An 18112-nucleotide genomic window follows, 5' to 3' on the forward strand; every position below is an offset into this window, starting at 1 on the left:
AAAGTTGCATGAGTTAATATGATTTTAAAAAAATAAATAATTAAAAAATAAACATCTGAAAAACAAAAATCTTTTTAAATGAGGGTCCTTGACATGAAAAAATTAGCTTATAGTATAGTAAATTATACTACAAATCAGTTAGAAAAACATGCTTTAATCTTCAGATAGACCCCATATATATTGTGACTTAAACCAGATTCTTCTTAATGGGGTGAATTTTATAAATTAAATTTATTTTTTAAATCCCTGAACCTGTGAACAAATCTTTTGAAATGACACTGAAACAAAGAGAAAGGAAAAGTGGATATGGAAACACAACTGTTTATTTACTTAAAATATTGGTATTGACTAACAGGACAGCAGTACTCCCCTACACATACATTCTAGCTTTATGCTTCTTTTTTGCATTAATTCCTTTATATATAAAAAGTATCCAAACTAACAAAGACATCCTCTTCAATCAGTTCGTGTGAAACAGAAGACCCCTTTTTCCCTTCCCGTTCTGTTCGCTCCCATCCCTCATCCCCCTTAAAACGTCCCCGAAATGCTCACATGCAGCCACTTCACACACTGTGACCTTTAACCTCTGACTCCCTCCCTCCCCCCCCTCCCCTCTGCACCCTTGATGGCTGGTCAGAGGCCACAAAACAGCACAACTCTGCCACACGTAAGCACAGGCCCGTGGTAAATGATACATACATGAGCTCCATAATGCAGTATGTGTGTCAAGGTAAGACTTGCGAAGTCAAGCTGGAAACCGCCGCCAACAGCGAGCTGATAACAAAAACCTAACGAGGTCCACCTTGTGAAGCGCTGTGGACCAAGCAGACGGGCAGAACAGATGTGACTGATGTGAAGTAAGTGGAAATGAATTAATACACCAATTCTGGCTTCATTTTAAGGCCCCTTTGAAATGATTGGATGTTGTTAGTATTACTAATATGGTTAAAATAACCCGGCCAGCAATTTTAAATCAGCTCTGTAACTTTGACATAAGTACAGGAACAGGTTTGATGTTCACTTTGATACAACAACTGTATTTCCACTTTAATGGGAAACCAGAGGGGAAATAACACATCCCTGCCCATAGCCTTATTAACTGGGCTGCTGTGTACTTGGCGCATCATAGCAACCAACTGTTCCTGATTCAAAATTACTACGTCCCCACCGCTATCTGGCAAACATACTGTTTTTGCAGTTGGCTCGTGTTAAAAGTGAGCTCAGAAGCCTGGGCCTACAATTTAGTTTCCACGCTCTGACCATGATAATCTGTGCATATATGTAAATAGGATTATTTGTGATTGAGATTTCAAAAAAAAAAAAAATTCAAATCCTTTATGTGCCTATGAAGAGTTTATAGAACAATTTAATGAATGAAAAGCCATAAAAAGTCATTAATGAACACATAATACCCACAAAATCTTTTGTCCGTAAAATGCATCATTTTGTGGGCAAAGATAATAAGCTTCCTATCTTTAATAAAAACATTTACTTTCATGTCAACAGTCACTTGTGGAAGAAGGTGTTCTAGACTGTCTCAGTTTAGAATAAAACTCTTCATATACACAATATAAACAAAGCCAGGCTGACTGAGAAAAAAAAAAAAAAAAGTTGAAAATTGTATCCTCAAATAAGTGCGGTAGAGTATAAAACACCATCCCAACAATACAACTCCACAGATCTAGCCACTGATATATTATTGTCCTGTATGGCAGGAACACGGACAAAAAAAGAAATCCCCCCCCCAAAAAAAACAGTTGACACAACATCTGTAAAGGAGCTCAACACACTCACTGTGGAGACAGTGATTCAGAAAAATAAACACATTCAAAAGCCATGGTCTAAAACTTCAGTGCCCAAAGACAGAATTTGGCATTGACAAATCCATAACAAAAAAAACAAAAAAACAAACAAACAAAAAAGTATTAACAATGATAAACAGATGAGATATATGTTCAGTAATATGTGACGGTAAAGTACTATGACATGAACCGGGTGTATATACGTAGATGCTACCGTCCAGTTCTCCCCAGTTAGTCCCACAACACGAGTGGAAACTTTCAGATTTTGGCATTCACTTCCTCTGTGCTGGGTTACTGAAAACAGAAAATGATGTCATAACGTGAGGCCGCCATCTTTTTATAAACTCAATCCATCAAGGTGTGTGTACAGAGAGAGAGAGTGACTTAATATATTTGCCTCCTGTCAGATTGTTTTTTGTTTTTTTTTTCAGTCTTTTCTCTCTTTCATAGAAGCCTGTCAGGTCCAGTCCAGTCCCCAAAGTCCAGTTCTCTGAACCCAGCGACGAGCAGAACCAACAAGTCCAAAAACAAAACAAAACAAAAAAAAAAAAGGACCCCAAAAGGAGAAACCAACCGAGGATTCAATATGCCAGAGTAGCAAAGGCACACAATCAGAAAAGATGAATATAAGACCTGTCTCTCTCTCTGGTCCGCTCTCCGTCCAAGTTAAGTCTGATCCAGTTTGATCTGGCTCGATCCTGTTTGCTTTTAGGCATGAGAAAGTGCTAGAACATGCGAGACAGAATTGTGTGTGTGTGTGTGTGTGCGCGCGCGCGCATGTGTGCGTGTCGCCATAGAAACATATCAGCATTTAAAAAGTTCATTTTTATATGTTAACAAGTGAAAATACACAGGGTTAACTCCCTACAACTGCATTGATAACCGGTCTGTGGTAAGTGCATCTCAAAGCTAGTCGCCCCAAAGCTCCTCTGGCTGTACCTTAGGTATAAACTGACGATAGGTTGGTTATAGGATAATACATTGACATGAATAATGGTATGCTTACAACAACAGTAAATTCTTTTTTGAACTGCTATAAATACATTTCTTTGAGAGGTTTCACAACGATCAAACTGTATGCCACTGTTTGTACGCTGAAATTGAATGACACTCAATTGTGTTATAAAAAACACACACACACACACACACACACACTCTTTCAGTTACACCCACTCGCATAGTCACAACTTAGTTCGTACACATATAGGTACATGTACTTTGCAGGGCAGAGGCCAAGCACGCTTATACACACACATACACACATGCACACACGCACACACACACACACCAAAGACATAAAGGCACAAGGTATTGCTAATGTTGAAGACGCATTGAAACATGATCTATCTAAACATATAAATGACCCCTTTCACCCATGCATCCTTTATCTCCTTCTCACAGTAAAAACAGCGTCTAAAGAAAAAAAAGAAAAAGAGATGCTTTCTCTTTCTAAATAACATGCAAAAAAAAAAAAAAAAAGAACACACACACACACACACACCGCACACATCAATAGTAAACAAAACCTACAGATCTACAGTACCTGCAAAGGTACACCATTTGGTATTTTAGCGCAGACAGACACCCTCAGGTCAGCTAATGTGTAAGACTTCCAAAACAGAGAGCCGATCATCACGTACAAATCTTAGAAAAAGCAGAGAGGGGGTCATATAAAAAAACAGTGGGAATAATGGGGAAAGGGGGCAAAAGACGTTGTCAGGCCAGCAGTCTGTAGTCCGTCACAGACTGAACTATTTCAGCTCAGTGGGTGTCTTTGACCAACCCAGCAGAGACACTTGAAAAGTCCTCAAAAATAGTAAGAGTAAGATAAGATACATCCAGCTCTCCTCATGATTTTTTTTTTTTCAAGTACTAAAACTCTGTTAAACAACGGATTTGCTCGGTCTGACACCCAACAGTGTTTAAGGTCAGACGGAAGTGAAGAGTGGTTCACCGGACAGGAGTGAGTCACAAAAAACCACCAACATAGGAGTCAGTAAGCATCTGTAGGATCCAACATGGACCAATAATGTAGGAGGAGTTGGAGCAAATGAACATGCGTTGTCAGAAAAGCCATCGACTGCAGTAGTAGATGTGCTTACTGGGCCAAGAGGAAGGAGAAGTGGACAGGTAACTGCGCTGTTGTGCCTCTCCATAGCCACAGCTTCAAATAGCAGCAGCTGGACTAGCGGCTCTCCAGACGTACACACACACACACACACACACACATGCACGCGCGCACACAAATGCATACAACACCAAGCATGACCTCTTCGACTCAGCCCTGCACTCCTCCAACGCATAAGCTAAGAAATCTCATCCGGATTTCTTCTCTGTCGCGGCAGCCAGCTGACAGATGCCTCCTCCTCACATCCTGTGTCTGTTCTGTTGTCTCTGTTACCAGCCTATAAGGTTGGCTTTGGCCTTTTCTGTCAGCTTGCGGACACGGCCCTTTGAGGAGGTGCCAAAGGTAATTGATGAGTCCTCAAACAGCAGCTGCCTCTGCTCCTCCTCTGAGTCCTCCTCCATGTACCAGGCTGACCGTCGCCCCTGGTTACGTGTGCGCATTGACCCTCCTGCTCCCTCCGCTCCCTCCTCCTTTGGAGACTCCTTGTGATTGGATCGTTGAGGAGCAGTCTGAGGAGGAGGTGTGACCTCCTCGTTGGTTCGCCTGCTGCTCCTCCTCAGTGGCGAAGGCTCAGGTGACTCAGCAGGAGGAGTCGCTTCCTCAGTTCTTACCACTCTGGGCCGGCCGCGCCGTCTAGGCGTCGACGCCATACCAGAGTCCGACAGCACTGATGCCTCCTGCGCCGAAGACGTCCCGCCTTCGTCGCCCGTGGATTGGTCGAGTTCGTCGTCAGGGGTGGAGCTCCTGTGGTTGCCACTTCTTCTCCTCTCCTCCAGCTCCTGCTTGCTCTTCCTGCCTCTCTTCTTGCCAGGTGGGCGACCTCGGGGTCTGGAAGGGCTCGCCGGAGTCGTGTCTTCTGGAGGACTCACCGGTGGGTCCATTCTGGATTTCCGCCCCCTTCTCCCAACGCCGAGGGTCACATGACTACTGTGGCCGTTCAGGTGAACTGTGCTCTGAGATGAAGGGCTGGCAGGAGAGCCTGAGGGGGGGCGTTGATTTACAGGACAAAAGAAAGGAAATATGTCAATAACAGCCAGGTGACAGTAAACTTTTTGACTTTAAACATAAATTACACGTTACAGTCACTTCTTTGTGACATCATCTCTTACCCGGCGTGTGTCGTACAGGCGTCCTGAGTTTCCGTCGGGTGCTTCCTCCACTGCTACTTTCCACAGCTGGAGAGGGCGTCACCTTTTCAGCAGCTGGTGGCGTTGAAGCCGACACGGAGTTATGAGCCCGCAGCGAGCGAGTAGACTCTGACGATGAGCGAAAAGGAATAAATAAAGGAAGTAAATAATGTTATCAGATAAATTCTTGGTAATAAACGTTGTTTTATAATTACTCTTAGTGTGAATTTGCATGTATCAGTGATCTCACCTGCTGTGTTCGGTGTGTTGCTTGTAGGATAGTGTGAAGAGGATGAGGAGGGTGGAGAGTGTGTAGAGTGGCGTGCGGCACTGCGTGTACGCCCTGCAGCCGGGGTGTCGGTCTTCCCGTTAACCAGCTGAGGGGGCTGTTTCGGGGGGACGTTATGTCTCAGGGAGGAGGGTCGCGAAGGAGCTGGTGATGGCTCCCTTTTGCCGGTAACCCTGGACGACACACGTCTCTTCCTCTCTGGGCTAAATACAGGAAAGGGAAGAAAGAGCGGTTCAAAGAAATCAATCGATATCTTTAAATCTGTAAATACAGGAAGTAGTTTAAATATTAAACATTCATTCTACCTGGATGCAGTGCTGCTTGCGGGAGATTCACTCCTCCTCCTCCTTCTCTTCATGGCGTGCCGTGTCTGTCTGTCCGTAGTGTGTCTTGTCTGTCTGTCTGTGCCCTGTCTGGTCAGTTTATCTGTCAGGCCGTGGATGGCCTTGTAGTCAGCCAGGATGGAGCTGACATGCTCCTCGAACAGTGCAGAGAGCCTCAGACTCATACTGTAGATCTGGAAACACAGTACAGTATGTAATCTTAATCACAGACACACTATGAGTAAAAGGGATAAGTGTTGTAATGTAATGTAAGAATTTTATTTCATGCGCTCATTAAGGCATGAAAATAAGGGAGCAATATGAGACCTATTAACCAGACCATGTGTATGTGTGTGTGTGTGTGTGTGTGTGTGTGTGTGTGTGAGTGTGTGCATGTGTGTCTCACTCACCCGAGACTTTTTACTGGGCGTATAAGCTTTGGAATTGCTGAAAATGAGCCGGACATCTTTGCAGAGCTCAATGGGAGACTGGTACTTTCCTTCTGTCAACGTGTTGAGAACAGTGCCAAAGTCCATCGGTGATTCAACTATTTGCAGATAGTCCTGAGAGAAGCGGAGTTAAGTTAAGATATTTCAATTACAGCTTTCAAAAGGTAAGAGCAGCATAAGAGGGGAGGAAGACGAAAAAAGGGAGGGTAAAGAAGTGACAAAATTACACATCACAGTTTTCAGAAATTCATAAAAAAAAGCAGTTTGATTCTGAGCTGGCAAATGATTCTGTGGTACCATATCCTTCACACAGGCTGAAATCTCTTACTGGAATTTTCTTGAAAAAAAAAAAAAATTCCCCCTCTTTGTGTAAACAACTAAACTCTTGCTCACTGAAACCGCAGAAGTCTCAGGGTACTTTCCCTTCACACTTTTTCCCCCTTTTACAATTCAAACATCTATTAGATTTAATCTTGTTTTCAGCTGTGAATGAAGATGGCTGTTCTTCAGAACATACAATCCCTTAGCCACAAATACCACCCCGTGTGTAACTGAATTGTAGCCACTTGTGTCCCAGGCTGACTGCGTAGCAAGGACCAAAAAAGGTAACTGGAAATACAAACCCGTACGGCCCTAATGGAAAACTCACGATGAGCTTAATCAGAATAATTCAGTTTGTTTCTAAGGAGGCCGAATGTATTTGGGAGCAATTCTGAACATAGAAAGCACGGATAAGTACCGGGTACTCTTGTAGGTCCACAGGTTCTCTGAAGGGCTCGGAGTCTTCACACTGAAAGATGAGGTCCAGCAACTCCTTGCAACGTCCCCTCCATGCCTGAGGGTCGTATGAAGGAGGTCGGGTTCGCCGTTGGCGCTGCATTGGTCGACGAGCCTGAAAATAACATGACAAGACAATAAGCTGATACAAAACATACTATTCTTCTTCTTTAGATGCAGTCTAGCATACATTCTGTCTATGTGGTGATAACTCGATGTGTGACCTTGTGATTTCGTGTGGATGTTCCAGGTGTATTAGTATCTTCGTCGTCCTCTTCATCATCCTACAGAGGAAATGAGGAAAAAATACAGTTAAAACCTATTGTGTTCTATCATGTTCATCTTATATAAACAATATTTTGGTTTAGCAAGAAACCCTTTAATTAATATCAGCAATTACTATTTTGTTTGGACAGACAAGACTAATCGCTGTGTACACATGTATACATGCAAACACACCTCATCTTCAGAGTCAGAGAAAGTCGCCTTCTTCATAGTTTTATAGAGCGGCATGAGGTCTGTCAGACTTTGGTCCCTGAGGAACAAAAGAAGAAGAGAAGAGAGCAGAAATTACTCTGTGATCTAACTCGGGCAAATGTTTAAAATGAAAACTATCTTCATTCTTAAGATATGTGCATGTACCCAAAAAGCTCAACACTTGTCTGACTTGGGCCATTTTCAGTTGAATTTTAAGCATGTTACAGTGCTAGATAACTGATTTTTGTTATAATAATAATAAAATATATAAGCTACAGATGCTGAGCAGTTAATTTTCCTCAAAAAACATATAAGATTCTGACTTAGTGATACCACACATACAACATACTCACTTAATGAATTGCAGCATGAGGTCAGAGACAAACTTGGCTGTAGTGACGATGAACGATCCCGGCTCATTGAATGTTTGGGCGTTGTGTTCAATGTAACGAACCTCCCACATCAGAGAGGATAGTCGTCTGAAAGGGAAATACAAATACGTGTGAGTGTGTGAATTCTCTCTCTTTGACACATACACATGCTAAAATCCTAAACAGATGTTTCGGTACCTGTAGAAGTGGTTCACCAGCCTTTGGCGTATAGTGCTGAGGTCAGTGATGTAGGCCACTACTGTACAGTACGTGGGGTAAGCTTGTAGGTCCACTGGAAAGGCAAATGGTGCTGCCACATCTGAGGATGACATGTTTGAGAGAGGATATTTAACAGAGCTGAACATCTTTGTCTCTTTCCAAACACAAGGACATGAGTATGTCAAATATTACAATGACAGTGCATGTCTCACATCTTCATGCCTTTACCTTTAAGACTTTCTGGCTGATCCTGATACTATACTATATTTAGATGTTAAAAAAGAAACCTAAAAGAATTAAGCTAAAACCTTGTCATGTGAGCCAACTGCAGCATGAAGCGCTCATGTGTGGTTAAGTCTCCAAACTGTCACTAGAGGGAGCTCTCAGATCAGCTTTCTCTCACAGGAAGTATTGCAGTAATACAGTACATGGTCTGTGCTTAATATGACATTACATCACTTAACGGGAATTCAAGCAAGCACCTCAATATCTGGCACCAAGTATTCCTTTTAACATATGATCCGAGAACCCTACTGGCCTCGTGCTGATGAGCTCAGCGTGGTGACTCGTGTTGCTTTATAAGAAATGTGCCCTCACGCCTTAACTTCACATCATCCTGGCTCACATGACAGAAGTGGACTGTTATTTTCTAAGGGGCGTGATGACATCATACCAAGTGTGCAGAGCTGGTCGATGGCTTTGATGATGCGTTCGCACTCCTCTACGCGTGTGCGGCAGCCCCATTCTCCATCCAGAGGGACGTACAGAAGCTCCTTCTGCTCTTCTTCTACCAGCGGTACGCTCGTGCCCAACTCGTCAGGGAACGTGGCTACACAGAGAAAGAGTTTTACAGTTTTAAATTTTTTGAAATTATGAATTTGTAAAGAAAATAAATTTGTTTGTGTTGTGGGTGTATTACAGGCACTCACCATCATCAGGGATGGGCTCCATATCCCAAGGACTCATCTTCTCTGTGTCTCCATTATCCCAGCTAGATGGGGGACATTGTCGTGATGTGAGTCATCAGCATTATCGCATCTAGTTTACAATCCTGTTTTCTAGTCTGTTTGTTTTTTTAATACTATTTTGCAAGCAGTGATGTTCTTCTCCTCCAACAAGGATTTTTCAAATAGTGTGTCACCGTGAAGCACTCAGTACGGAGAAGAGAAAACAACTCAAACAGACAATATGATTATTAATGCTTCAAATTGGAGTGTCGCTGACAACAAAGGGGGCTTTTAGTTGGCAAAATCCAGTCCGTCATCCACGGAGCTTTTATCAGGTTTCTTGAATGACTGAAGACTTGGTGTTAGGGTTATGAGAGCAGGTGTCAGCGGCACAATCACATACAGCTATTCCGTCTATTATTTCTCTATCCTGCTTGTGTTGTGTGGAAAGTCATTATCTCACACTCGTTCAATCCCGGGATTCACTTTTGTACCAAGTGACTAACTGTGCTCTCTCCACTTGACTAAATGGAAACTGAGTCAAACTTTTCACACTTCTGCTGTAGCCAACTTCAGTCCTTTAGATTAATCAGTGTCTTAAATCCTGGGTGAAATTTGTCTGATTAATATGGCTTCATGAGTTGCATTTTTTTTTAGTTCGCCCTGTACTGGAAATGAGTGCAGCACAACAGTGGATAAAACATGAATCAGGATTTTCTCAGTAAAGAGGTGACCATTTTGAATCTAAAAACAGACGACCTGACCCTTTTTGTGATACAAACAAGGATTTTCCTAGAACTTCAGTCCCCTTTCTCATCATCATCATCATCATCGAGGTGTCCTTGATTCTGACTCGGTTTTATTTTTTTGTTATTCCTCTTTTCATTTCTGTCCCCCTCTGCCTGTGCGGTCTGTCATGTGGGTTAATGCTGGAAACATTTGATGATGCAACTTGGAGAAAAAATGTGTAAAAATGAGAAAAAACACTCGGATCTACTTGCTAATGCAAATGCATCATCATGGAAATGAGATTGTATTGATTAAATATATGACTATCTGTGCAACCTTACTGCAAACAGAATAAATCCAAACAGAGATCTTACCAGACATTGTAGCACTGAAACAGGCTGTCTTGATACTGGGACTGGTAGGGTTCCTGGCTCTCGATGGTCCCAAACCACCAGGCATCGTCAATCACTGACCGAAACCTGTCCCCTGTACAGAGACCACACAGCTATTTAGGTCTTCGCAAAACAGAGAAAAGATCAGCTGACTTTATAAATCGAGTGCACCTGAAATAGTGAGCGCATACGACATATATTTCATACAATTATCACACATGACAAGACAAAACCGGCTGACCTATACTCCACTGCCTCTTTCTGGCGTTGTCAAACTGCTGCCGCAACACCAGGAAGTCGATTACATCAGGCATGTCGTGGTATCTGCAACGTGACCAAAAAATGTACAAATGAAGCCTAAGACTGCAGACGCAAACATGACAAAAAAAAAAAGTATCATCATGACTTTAACTGTGTACAACAGATATGTAAGACAATAGGCACGTACTGGTGGTAGCAGTTTTACTTTATAATGTCAGTCAAGATTACTGGGATTAATGGTTTAGCAGTCTTGTCTTGAGTCGAGATAGGAATTAATTTAGAAAAGACTTGTTATATTTGAAATTAGATTAGGGGAACAGTTTAGGAAAACAGTTTCACACAGTATTGGCACTGGAAAACTCTATATTGTTTTAATGGAAAAATTTAATGTAGGAAATCTACCATGTAACAAAAGCAAGGGTACCAGACACATTAGAAAAAGCAGGTTGAAAAAAAAACCATTTCATAATAAATATGCGGTAAATGCATGGTCCTCAAATATGTATCCGGTAATTTGTGCAGTCTGCCTTTTACATTTCAATTACACAAGAAAATTGTAACATTTTGTACGACTTTATATGAGATTTTTCAGCATTCTTATTATGTTGATTGCACTTTAACGAACTGCTCGGTAAAATAAACCCCCCATGTTGTAACGCTGACATTTTATAACAGCATTAGGCAACTGTTCATTGGTATTTTACATTTTGAAAACAGAGAAAATGATGAAAAGAGAGAGAGAGAGTCAAGATATGTCAACATTTACTCTCACAGATGATAAGTTGATATTCAATATTTATAGATCATTTGCTCATTTGCAGCGCTGGCTATGTCAGGTTTATTTAAAAGCCGCAGACCCTCTGAAGCTCTTTTGAGTATCTTACTTCATAGAGAAGGATCCTCCGGTCAGTTTGCCGGTGTCCGGGTCGAGGAAAGAAAGCTTCAGACAGCACAGTGTGGGCAAACCCACCTCGTACTTAATGCCAACTATCTTCATCAACTCCTGCTCCTGAACAACACAAATAAAAAAAACAAACAAAGCAAATCAGCACAACTAATTTCCTTAAGTTAAACATAGTTCAATGCACTACTTTTAACTTTCTATTGATACATTTTCTTTTCAGTGTGTCAGTGTATATGTAGGTGCAGAGAGTGTTAGCAATGACACTAGAGAAAAAAAATGAGATTGGGAGACAATAATGCTTTAGTGTTGCCATGATTGGTTGTTCAAATTACAAAAAGAAGATATATACGCTACATTTCACACGCTATAGGCAATACATTCACAAAGGTGCACACTGTTGCTGCAATGCATTATGGCTCACAGTCTTCACAAAAATTGCTATTTCAGCCTCCACGCATGGAGAAGAAAAATGCAATCCTATACGCTGTTACTTTTAAGTGTTCAAGTGTCTGATGGTGCTTTTTTTAGACGGTTTCATATAGACATTTTTCTTTCAGTAGAGGGACATTTTTAGTACAGGAAAGGGATTAAAGTCCACATGAAAGTGAAACCAGACAAGTGTCTCTAATGAAGAAGAAATGCCACTAACAGGTGTACATGACTGTGTGTGTGTGTGTATGTGTGTGTGTGTTGAGTTGGTGATAACAATGAAACAACAGTGAATGATTACATCATTGTAGGTGGCAGTTGCAGCAATTCATGGGGTATTTCCTTGTATTACTGGGGAGATTGTGGGTTTTTTGTTTGTTTAGCTTTTCCTTTGAAACTCAACATCCTTAAAAGAGAAATATCACTGAGAATATTACATCCCCAAAATGTCTCTTGATCTCAAAACAGGATCTGGCATATGATATTTAATGCATCAAAGATGTTGTTTTTACAGAGAGATTTCCTGGGTAGTCTTAATTTTAGAACAGATTTTTACTTTAATATTCTTAAATGTCGTATTGATTTTTTGTTACATGGCTATACTGTTTCTATAAGGGGTTTATCTTCAGTGGTAAGGTAAAATAAAGAGATTGTATAAATCTCTAGATACATGGGATCTAAAGAGCAATGTCTCTCTTCAGAGTCTTAAATCCATCTTTGTCAAAGTGTTCCTTACCCGTAGCTCCATCTTGTGCCAGGGCTGCTTCTTGGGATTGATGCTGTAAATCTTTTTTTGTTTGGCCATCTCCACATAGGCTTCGTGGCCCTGTCTGAAGTAGTACAGCTGCACAAACACACACATCCATCATTTCAAATATGAAGTCAGAATAAAGCAACTCAAACTGTGTCATGTATATATTGTCAGTACATTTCCTGACTCTGGGGCATTTAACTCTATTTAGAAATCTGAAACATGTGGCTACATACTGAAAGGATATTTGTAGCCACACTAGCAGCTACAGACAACAATGTGGTCAGTTTGTCTGAATGAAATATATGGAAATTAGGTACAGACATATTATGAGCTCTTCCCCTCTTTGGAATTCAAGTCGGCATCTGAGGTGATAATGAAATATGCTATGATGTTGACACATTAGCATGCTAATACTAGCATACAGCTCACAGCTTAGTTATTAAGGCTAAAAAAAAAAAAGGCTGACAAAGTACAGTTAAAACTATAATCAATATTTGTATATTAACAATGGATCATGTGACTCCACAGTTCCCTCAGCTCTACAGAGCTTTATAGACTTTTTCAGCTCATTGTTTTGCAAAAATGGACAATGTTAGCAGCTAGCTTGTTAACATAGTGCAACATTAAGCACATGAAGCACAACTCTAAATAATTGCTAATATATCTGTTGGATATATAAAGGCAATTGTTTGTTAACACGATCTCCAACTTTTAAGGTAATCATATGTCGATGTTGTGTTCACAGCTTGTCCCAGAGTGGCCAAAAAACTTTTCATTTAGGTAACTACATACACTAGCATCACCCTCAGGCCAAAATGTAAATATTTTACTCCACTAGTGATAAGGATCCACAACTCCATTTTTCTTTCGACTAATTTTCTGATGTTTAATCAGCATTACAGCTTTGTGGCTGCTAACGTGGCTTTTTACACATTTGGTCATGTTGCTACGTAAAACATTGAGCCTGTGTTTTGGTGTAAGCAGACATGTGGTGCACATGTGGTGAAAACGCTGTAACAGGAACAAGGGGGTGTGTACCTCGTCTCCCATCTGGGGTATATAAGGACATCTCCGGGGAACCGTGTCTGTAATCCAGGCAGAGGGAAGCCACTCCTCCAGAGTTAACCCTTCCTCCTGAAACTCTGTCCTCTGAATGACACACAACAGAATCAATACTCACTCACATCGCTTCCAGGGGTTTAAATTTTTGCATATGTAACTGTTTTTCTCTCTAAATCTTAAAATCTTATATATATAGTTTGAATCACAACATTACATTACTAATAACAAACCTTCCTCTTCTCCTTTGGCTTCTTCTTCTTTGGTAATGCGCCATCTTTGTCTGCTTTGTCTTTCTTTCTTTCTTTCTTCGGATCCCTCTTCTTCTCTCCGTCCTCCTCCGAGCCACTGCTTTTCTTTTTCACTTTGACGCTCTTCTTGGGCGGTTCAAGGTTGATCCCCGCGTCCGCTGTCCAGTCTGAGTAATCGCTGGAGTAGTCGCTGCAGACGCATCGCAGAGAAAAGATAAAATGTACAGATGCATCTGACTTTGTTTGTGTTTTGATTTTCATACAATATGTTTGTGTATCTGTAGATAATAGTTGATGTGATAAATCAGCGCAAGATACTGTATGTAGCCCACCTTGAGCTACTGTGGTCATCCGGCCAGGGCTCTTTCTCCTCATCCTCCTTCTCTTCCTCCTCTGAGTGTCCGTTTATTTGCCGTACCTCCACCTCTCCCTGAAAACACACGGCCTTTTATGTGAGCACTCTGATCGACACAAAGATTCACAAAAACACAAAAGAATCAATGAAAAGGAAGGGTGTGTTCATTGTAGTCACTAGACATAATCTGCTATGGACATAAGCAAGAGATGACGTGGTGACTAGAAGAGCTACACCCCCTTTAACCCTTCAATGCTCGACCCTCTTTGGGGTTGGTCCACCTAAATTAGGATTAGACTCTTGTTATGAAAGTGGACGTTTTTAAGTATTTATTACACTGTTGGACAGATTGTCTGCTTTGAAGTTACTCTTTTTGAAAATGATGAAAAAAAGATCATGTTCATAGCGCCAGCAGTCTGTGAACTTCTTAAAGGGCTTACCACATACAGTAATTACCCCATGAGGAATAAAACGAAATTCAAAACCAGGCAGCGACAGTACTGTATCTACCTCAGAAGTGCTGTCGTCGTCGTCCGCAGCCTCGGCGCTCTGGCGGCTCGTCTCCTCCATGGCAGCTCGAGTGTGATAACCGTGGTTACCCTGGCTCCTCCTCCCCTCATCAGTAGCACACTCTGATGTCGGATGAACCTGCGACAACAGAGAGAGGAGCGTGGTGAATGTGAAGGACAGAAGCGATCTAAACTCCAGTGATTTAAGAACTGATAGCGGGAAAATAATTAGGGACACGAGGTCAGAATATGCAAATGAGGAAAAAAATCTTGATTAAAAATAAGCTGAAGTGCCACGTCCTGGAGACATTAACTCCTGAATAAAAAAAGTTTAAAGGAAAAACATGATCATATACTTTAAAGATGTTGTAAAACAATGTTTGAGTGAGTGAGTGTCTGTGTACTAACTGACTTACCCTGCTCTCCTTGGGGAGAGAATGGATGGTGCGTCTCCTCCTTTCTGACTGGTAAATATTGATCTCCTCTTCCCCTTTAGCCTCACGCCAGTTCACCTGTCTCCTACACAATAAACACACACACACACACATGCAAAGTCACAACATGCATTTATACTGTTACTGCCAAAACAGGTTCCGCCTCAGTGAAATCTGTTTTGTGTGTGTGTTTGTTTTACCTGACAGAGGCGTCCTCCAGCTCGGGGACCAGTACCCTGCGGCTCCAGGCCACCAGGTCTCCCTCTGTGGCCATCTGGCTTCGCGGGGCGTTGCTGTGCATCTGTCGAACACCTTCGATCTGCCCGCTGCGGCGGAGACCCACGTTGGGCGGGGAGTGCACTTCTGTTGGAGAACCCACCGATCCTGAGGGAGGAGACGTCAAAGAGAGAGAAGTTAGAGCTCGGCCTGAGTTACTTTGTCAACAGTCTTACCTTTTTTTTTGGGAAACTGTTCCATTGATTAACATACTTGATGAAGATGAGACGGCTGACACCAGGCTCTTGCATTTGTCGTCCATCATTTAGTAGCATGTCAGTACTTTATAAGCGAAATTGAGTGATTAAACTATCTCAAAATTGATTAAATGAGAATTTGTAGCTTTAAAATAAATGGGAAGAAGGCTGCAACTGACAATTATTGTCATTAGTGATAAATTGCAGATTATTTTCTTGATTAATCAATTGATTGTTGGTACAGTTTTGTACAATTTCCTAAAGCCCAAAGTGCTTGCTTTGTTTCAGTCCAGTCCAAAAACCCGAATATATTCAGTTTACTATGACATAAGAGAAAGAAAAGCAGCAAATCCTCACATGAGATGCTGGAAGCAGCAAATGCCAGAAAAAATGGCTTAACTGATTAATTGATAATCAAAATAGCAATAAAAAGACTGATTGTTTTTATTGCATGTCTGGTTGCAGTTTCTTTCTTTTAAATAAAGCCAGCTGCATGCAATTAACTATCATAGCGTATGCTAATGTGTATGTAAGGAGCACTAAAGCCAAGGACACATGGATGATTTTGATCTGTGTTCTCATTAGCTAATGGATAAATGTTAAGGGCCGTCTACACCAACAACCATAACTATAACGATAACTGTAAATACATAGTTTTAAAAATCATTCTGACTCAAGTGGATGGCAGAGTCCAAACCATAACTATAACGACGACGACAGCTGTGAACGATATCGTTGGGGATCACTTTCAGGGTGATTTGATGAACAATAGAAACACTGACAGCCAATCAAAATCCATCCCCTGAACCAGACGGCACGACAAAATCTCCATCTAGCCTGAAATTTCCAGTAAAACACCCAAACCTGCATTTGTCATCTTTCATGACTAACCTTCTCACCACAGACTAACACGCTGTAAATTGGAGCAGAATGACACCCAGGGGTGACTTCTTTAGAAATGTTTGTCTCTCTTTATTACACAATGATGCTGGAACTTTCTTCTCCATTATAATATAAAAGAATAACAATGACTTCAGATCTGTGCTCATACTGTGTGTCCCTGCCACGGCGCAACGTTTGTGCACATTTGCACATCACACTTCAGCATCTGCTACCCTCGGTCGGTGCGGTTCGGTCTGTAAATACTGGAACATCACAGCAACTGGTGTCCCGAAAATACTTCTGAGCGACACATTGAATCAGCCTGTGAACCCTTCTGATCTTATTTTTTTCTTTCTCTGTGCGACATACAGCAGTAACAAGTCATTAATATCCATTTTCCTAAACTGCCGACACAGCTGGAGCGCCAGCGTGTGCTTGACGCCACTGTTTACAGAACGTTATCATTCATAAGTGTGGATGCTCACATTGTTATTGTTAGTGTTATATTTATAGTTCTTGGTGTGGACGGCCCTTTATTATGAATCTTTCAGGTTTACTGTGTAAATGCTGAAAATCCTTCTTCTGTATTATTGGGAATTATGTATTTATATACAGTATTTCATATAAACCATGCATGTTATCTTTTTCTTAGTTCCACAATATAGTTGCTCTATAAGTATTATGTATTGTTTGGTGTACTTTTCATATCTGGATTAAAGTGGTATCTCAGTTTCTGTTTAAACCTGCTTCAAATATAGTTTAGAAGTTAGGAATAATATTTTTAACTCGATTTAAGTCCCTGTAAAGGAAAATTCCTTTTTAAACACATTATACATGCTGAACTGTGGAGTTACAGCGTTAAAACTGTTTTTCACCATTTCTGTGTTCAGATTTTTTTGGGCGGGACTGAAATGGCGGCTCTATGACGTAGAGGGGTGATTATTATTATTATTAACATGACCCCCTCAACCCCCCAAACTATATAAACACTAGAGCGCACTTACTCATAGTTACTATTTTTACACCGGGTAGTTTTACAAGCTTTTGGCTTTAACACCGGCTGTGTGGCTGTGAGGTCCCCCGACCAGAGGGAGAGCACTTACTGGGCAGCACTTCACCAAAAAAGCACGGCGGAGAGGATTTTGGTGACGGCCACGATGAAGCCACCGAGGACTTATCAGTAGAGAAGTGAGTAACGTTAAGTGCATCAAACTCCAGAGAAAAAAAACTACAATTTAGCATAATGATTGGTGATGGATCACTTGTTCACTAGTCATTTAAGTTATATTTTTACTGACACAAGCCCACATTTACCTACAAAATATGTGCTGAATTAAACAGCGGCTCCTAAAGTTACTTTATTTTTTAAAATATCATCCAAGTTGCTTGCCTTACACCTACAAACACGGCCTATTTTAAATTGTGTATTTTTATACAGGAAATTGGTATGAGCGTTGTTAACTTAGAGGCTGTTGAGTCGACCCGTGCTTTCAGCTCCTTCAGCAGACTCGCCCCCAGCGTTTCAGAGCAGTGAATGCTGCTGGTTTTTCAATGATTTTGAAACCTAATTTTATATATTTGGCAATTTTTTCAATCATTCTAATTCCACATTTTTCTGTGGTGTGACGAACTCAGAACACATATTTATTATTGCTTTACACGGACTTTAAGACATTGAATTGACATCGGGAATGCCCCAAATAAGGTGAAAACAAACACTGCAACTAATTTGCATAGCATGTGAACCAGAATGCATACCACATAAAAGCTG

General features: G+C 41.2%; 1 protein-coding gene across 1 annotated transcript in view; it reads right to left on the minus strand.

The window, feature by feature from the left end:
- Positions 1-305: 305 nt before the first annotated feature.
- phip (pleckstrin homology domain interacting protein) overlaps positions 306-18112 on the minus strand; it is a 35395-nt gene continuing 17588 nt past the window's right edge. The window contains exons 19-40 of the mRNA XM_067573347.1: positions 15187-15370; positions 14969-15071; positions 14554-14691; positions 14021-14118; positions 13671-13878; positions 13417-13527; positions 12361-12468; positions 11176-11300; positions 10272-10354; positions 10013-10124; positions 8892-8953; positions 8636-8791; positions 7942-8062; positions 7726-7851; positions 7355-7430; positions 7120-7179; positions 6858-7010; positions 6080-6232; positions 5652-5863; positions 5308-5549; positions 5040-5186; positions 306-4909 (exon numbers count right to left, since the gene is read on the minus strand). Coding sequence (XP_067429448.1) covers positions 4200-4909; positions 5040-5186; positions 5308-5549; positions 5652-5863; positions 6080-6232; positions 6858-7010; positions 7120-7179; positions 7355-7430; positions 7726-7851; positions 7942-8062; positions 8636-8791; positions 8892-8953; positions 10013-10124; positions 10272-10354; positions 11176-11300; positions 12361-12468; positions 13417-13527; positions 13671-13878; positions 14021-14118; positions 14554-14691; positions 14969-15071; positions 15187-15370 — 3488 coding nt within the window. The 3' untranslated portion in view covers positions 306-4199. The remainder of the gene's footprint in view (positions 4910-5039; positions 5187-5307; positions 5550-5651; positions 5864-6079; positions 6233-6857; positions 7011-7119; positions 7180-7354; positions 7431-7725; positions 7852-7941; positions 8063-8635; positions 8792-8891; positions 8954-10012; positions 10125-10271; positions 10355-11175; positions 11301-12360; positions 12469-13416; positions 13528-13670; positions 13879-14020; positions 14119-14553; positions 14692-14968; positions 15072-15186; positions 15371-18112) is intronic.

This window comes from Thunnus thynnus, chromosome 18 (assembly GCF_963924715.1).
Source record: "Thunnus thynnus chromosome 18, fThuThy2.1, whole genome shotgun sequence".
Lineage (NCBI taxonomy): Eukaryota > Metazoa > Chordata > Actinopteri > Scombriformes > Scombridae > Thunnus > Thunnus thynnus.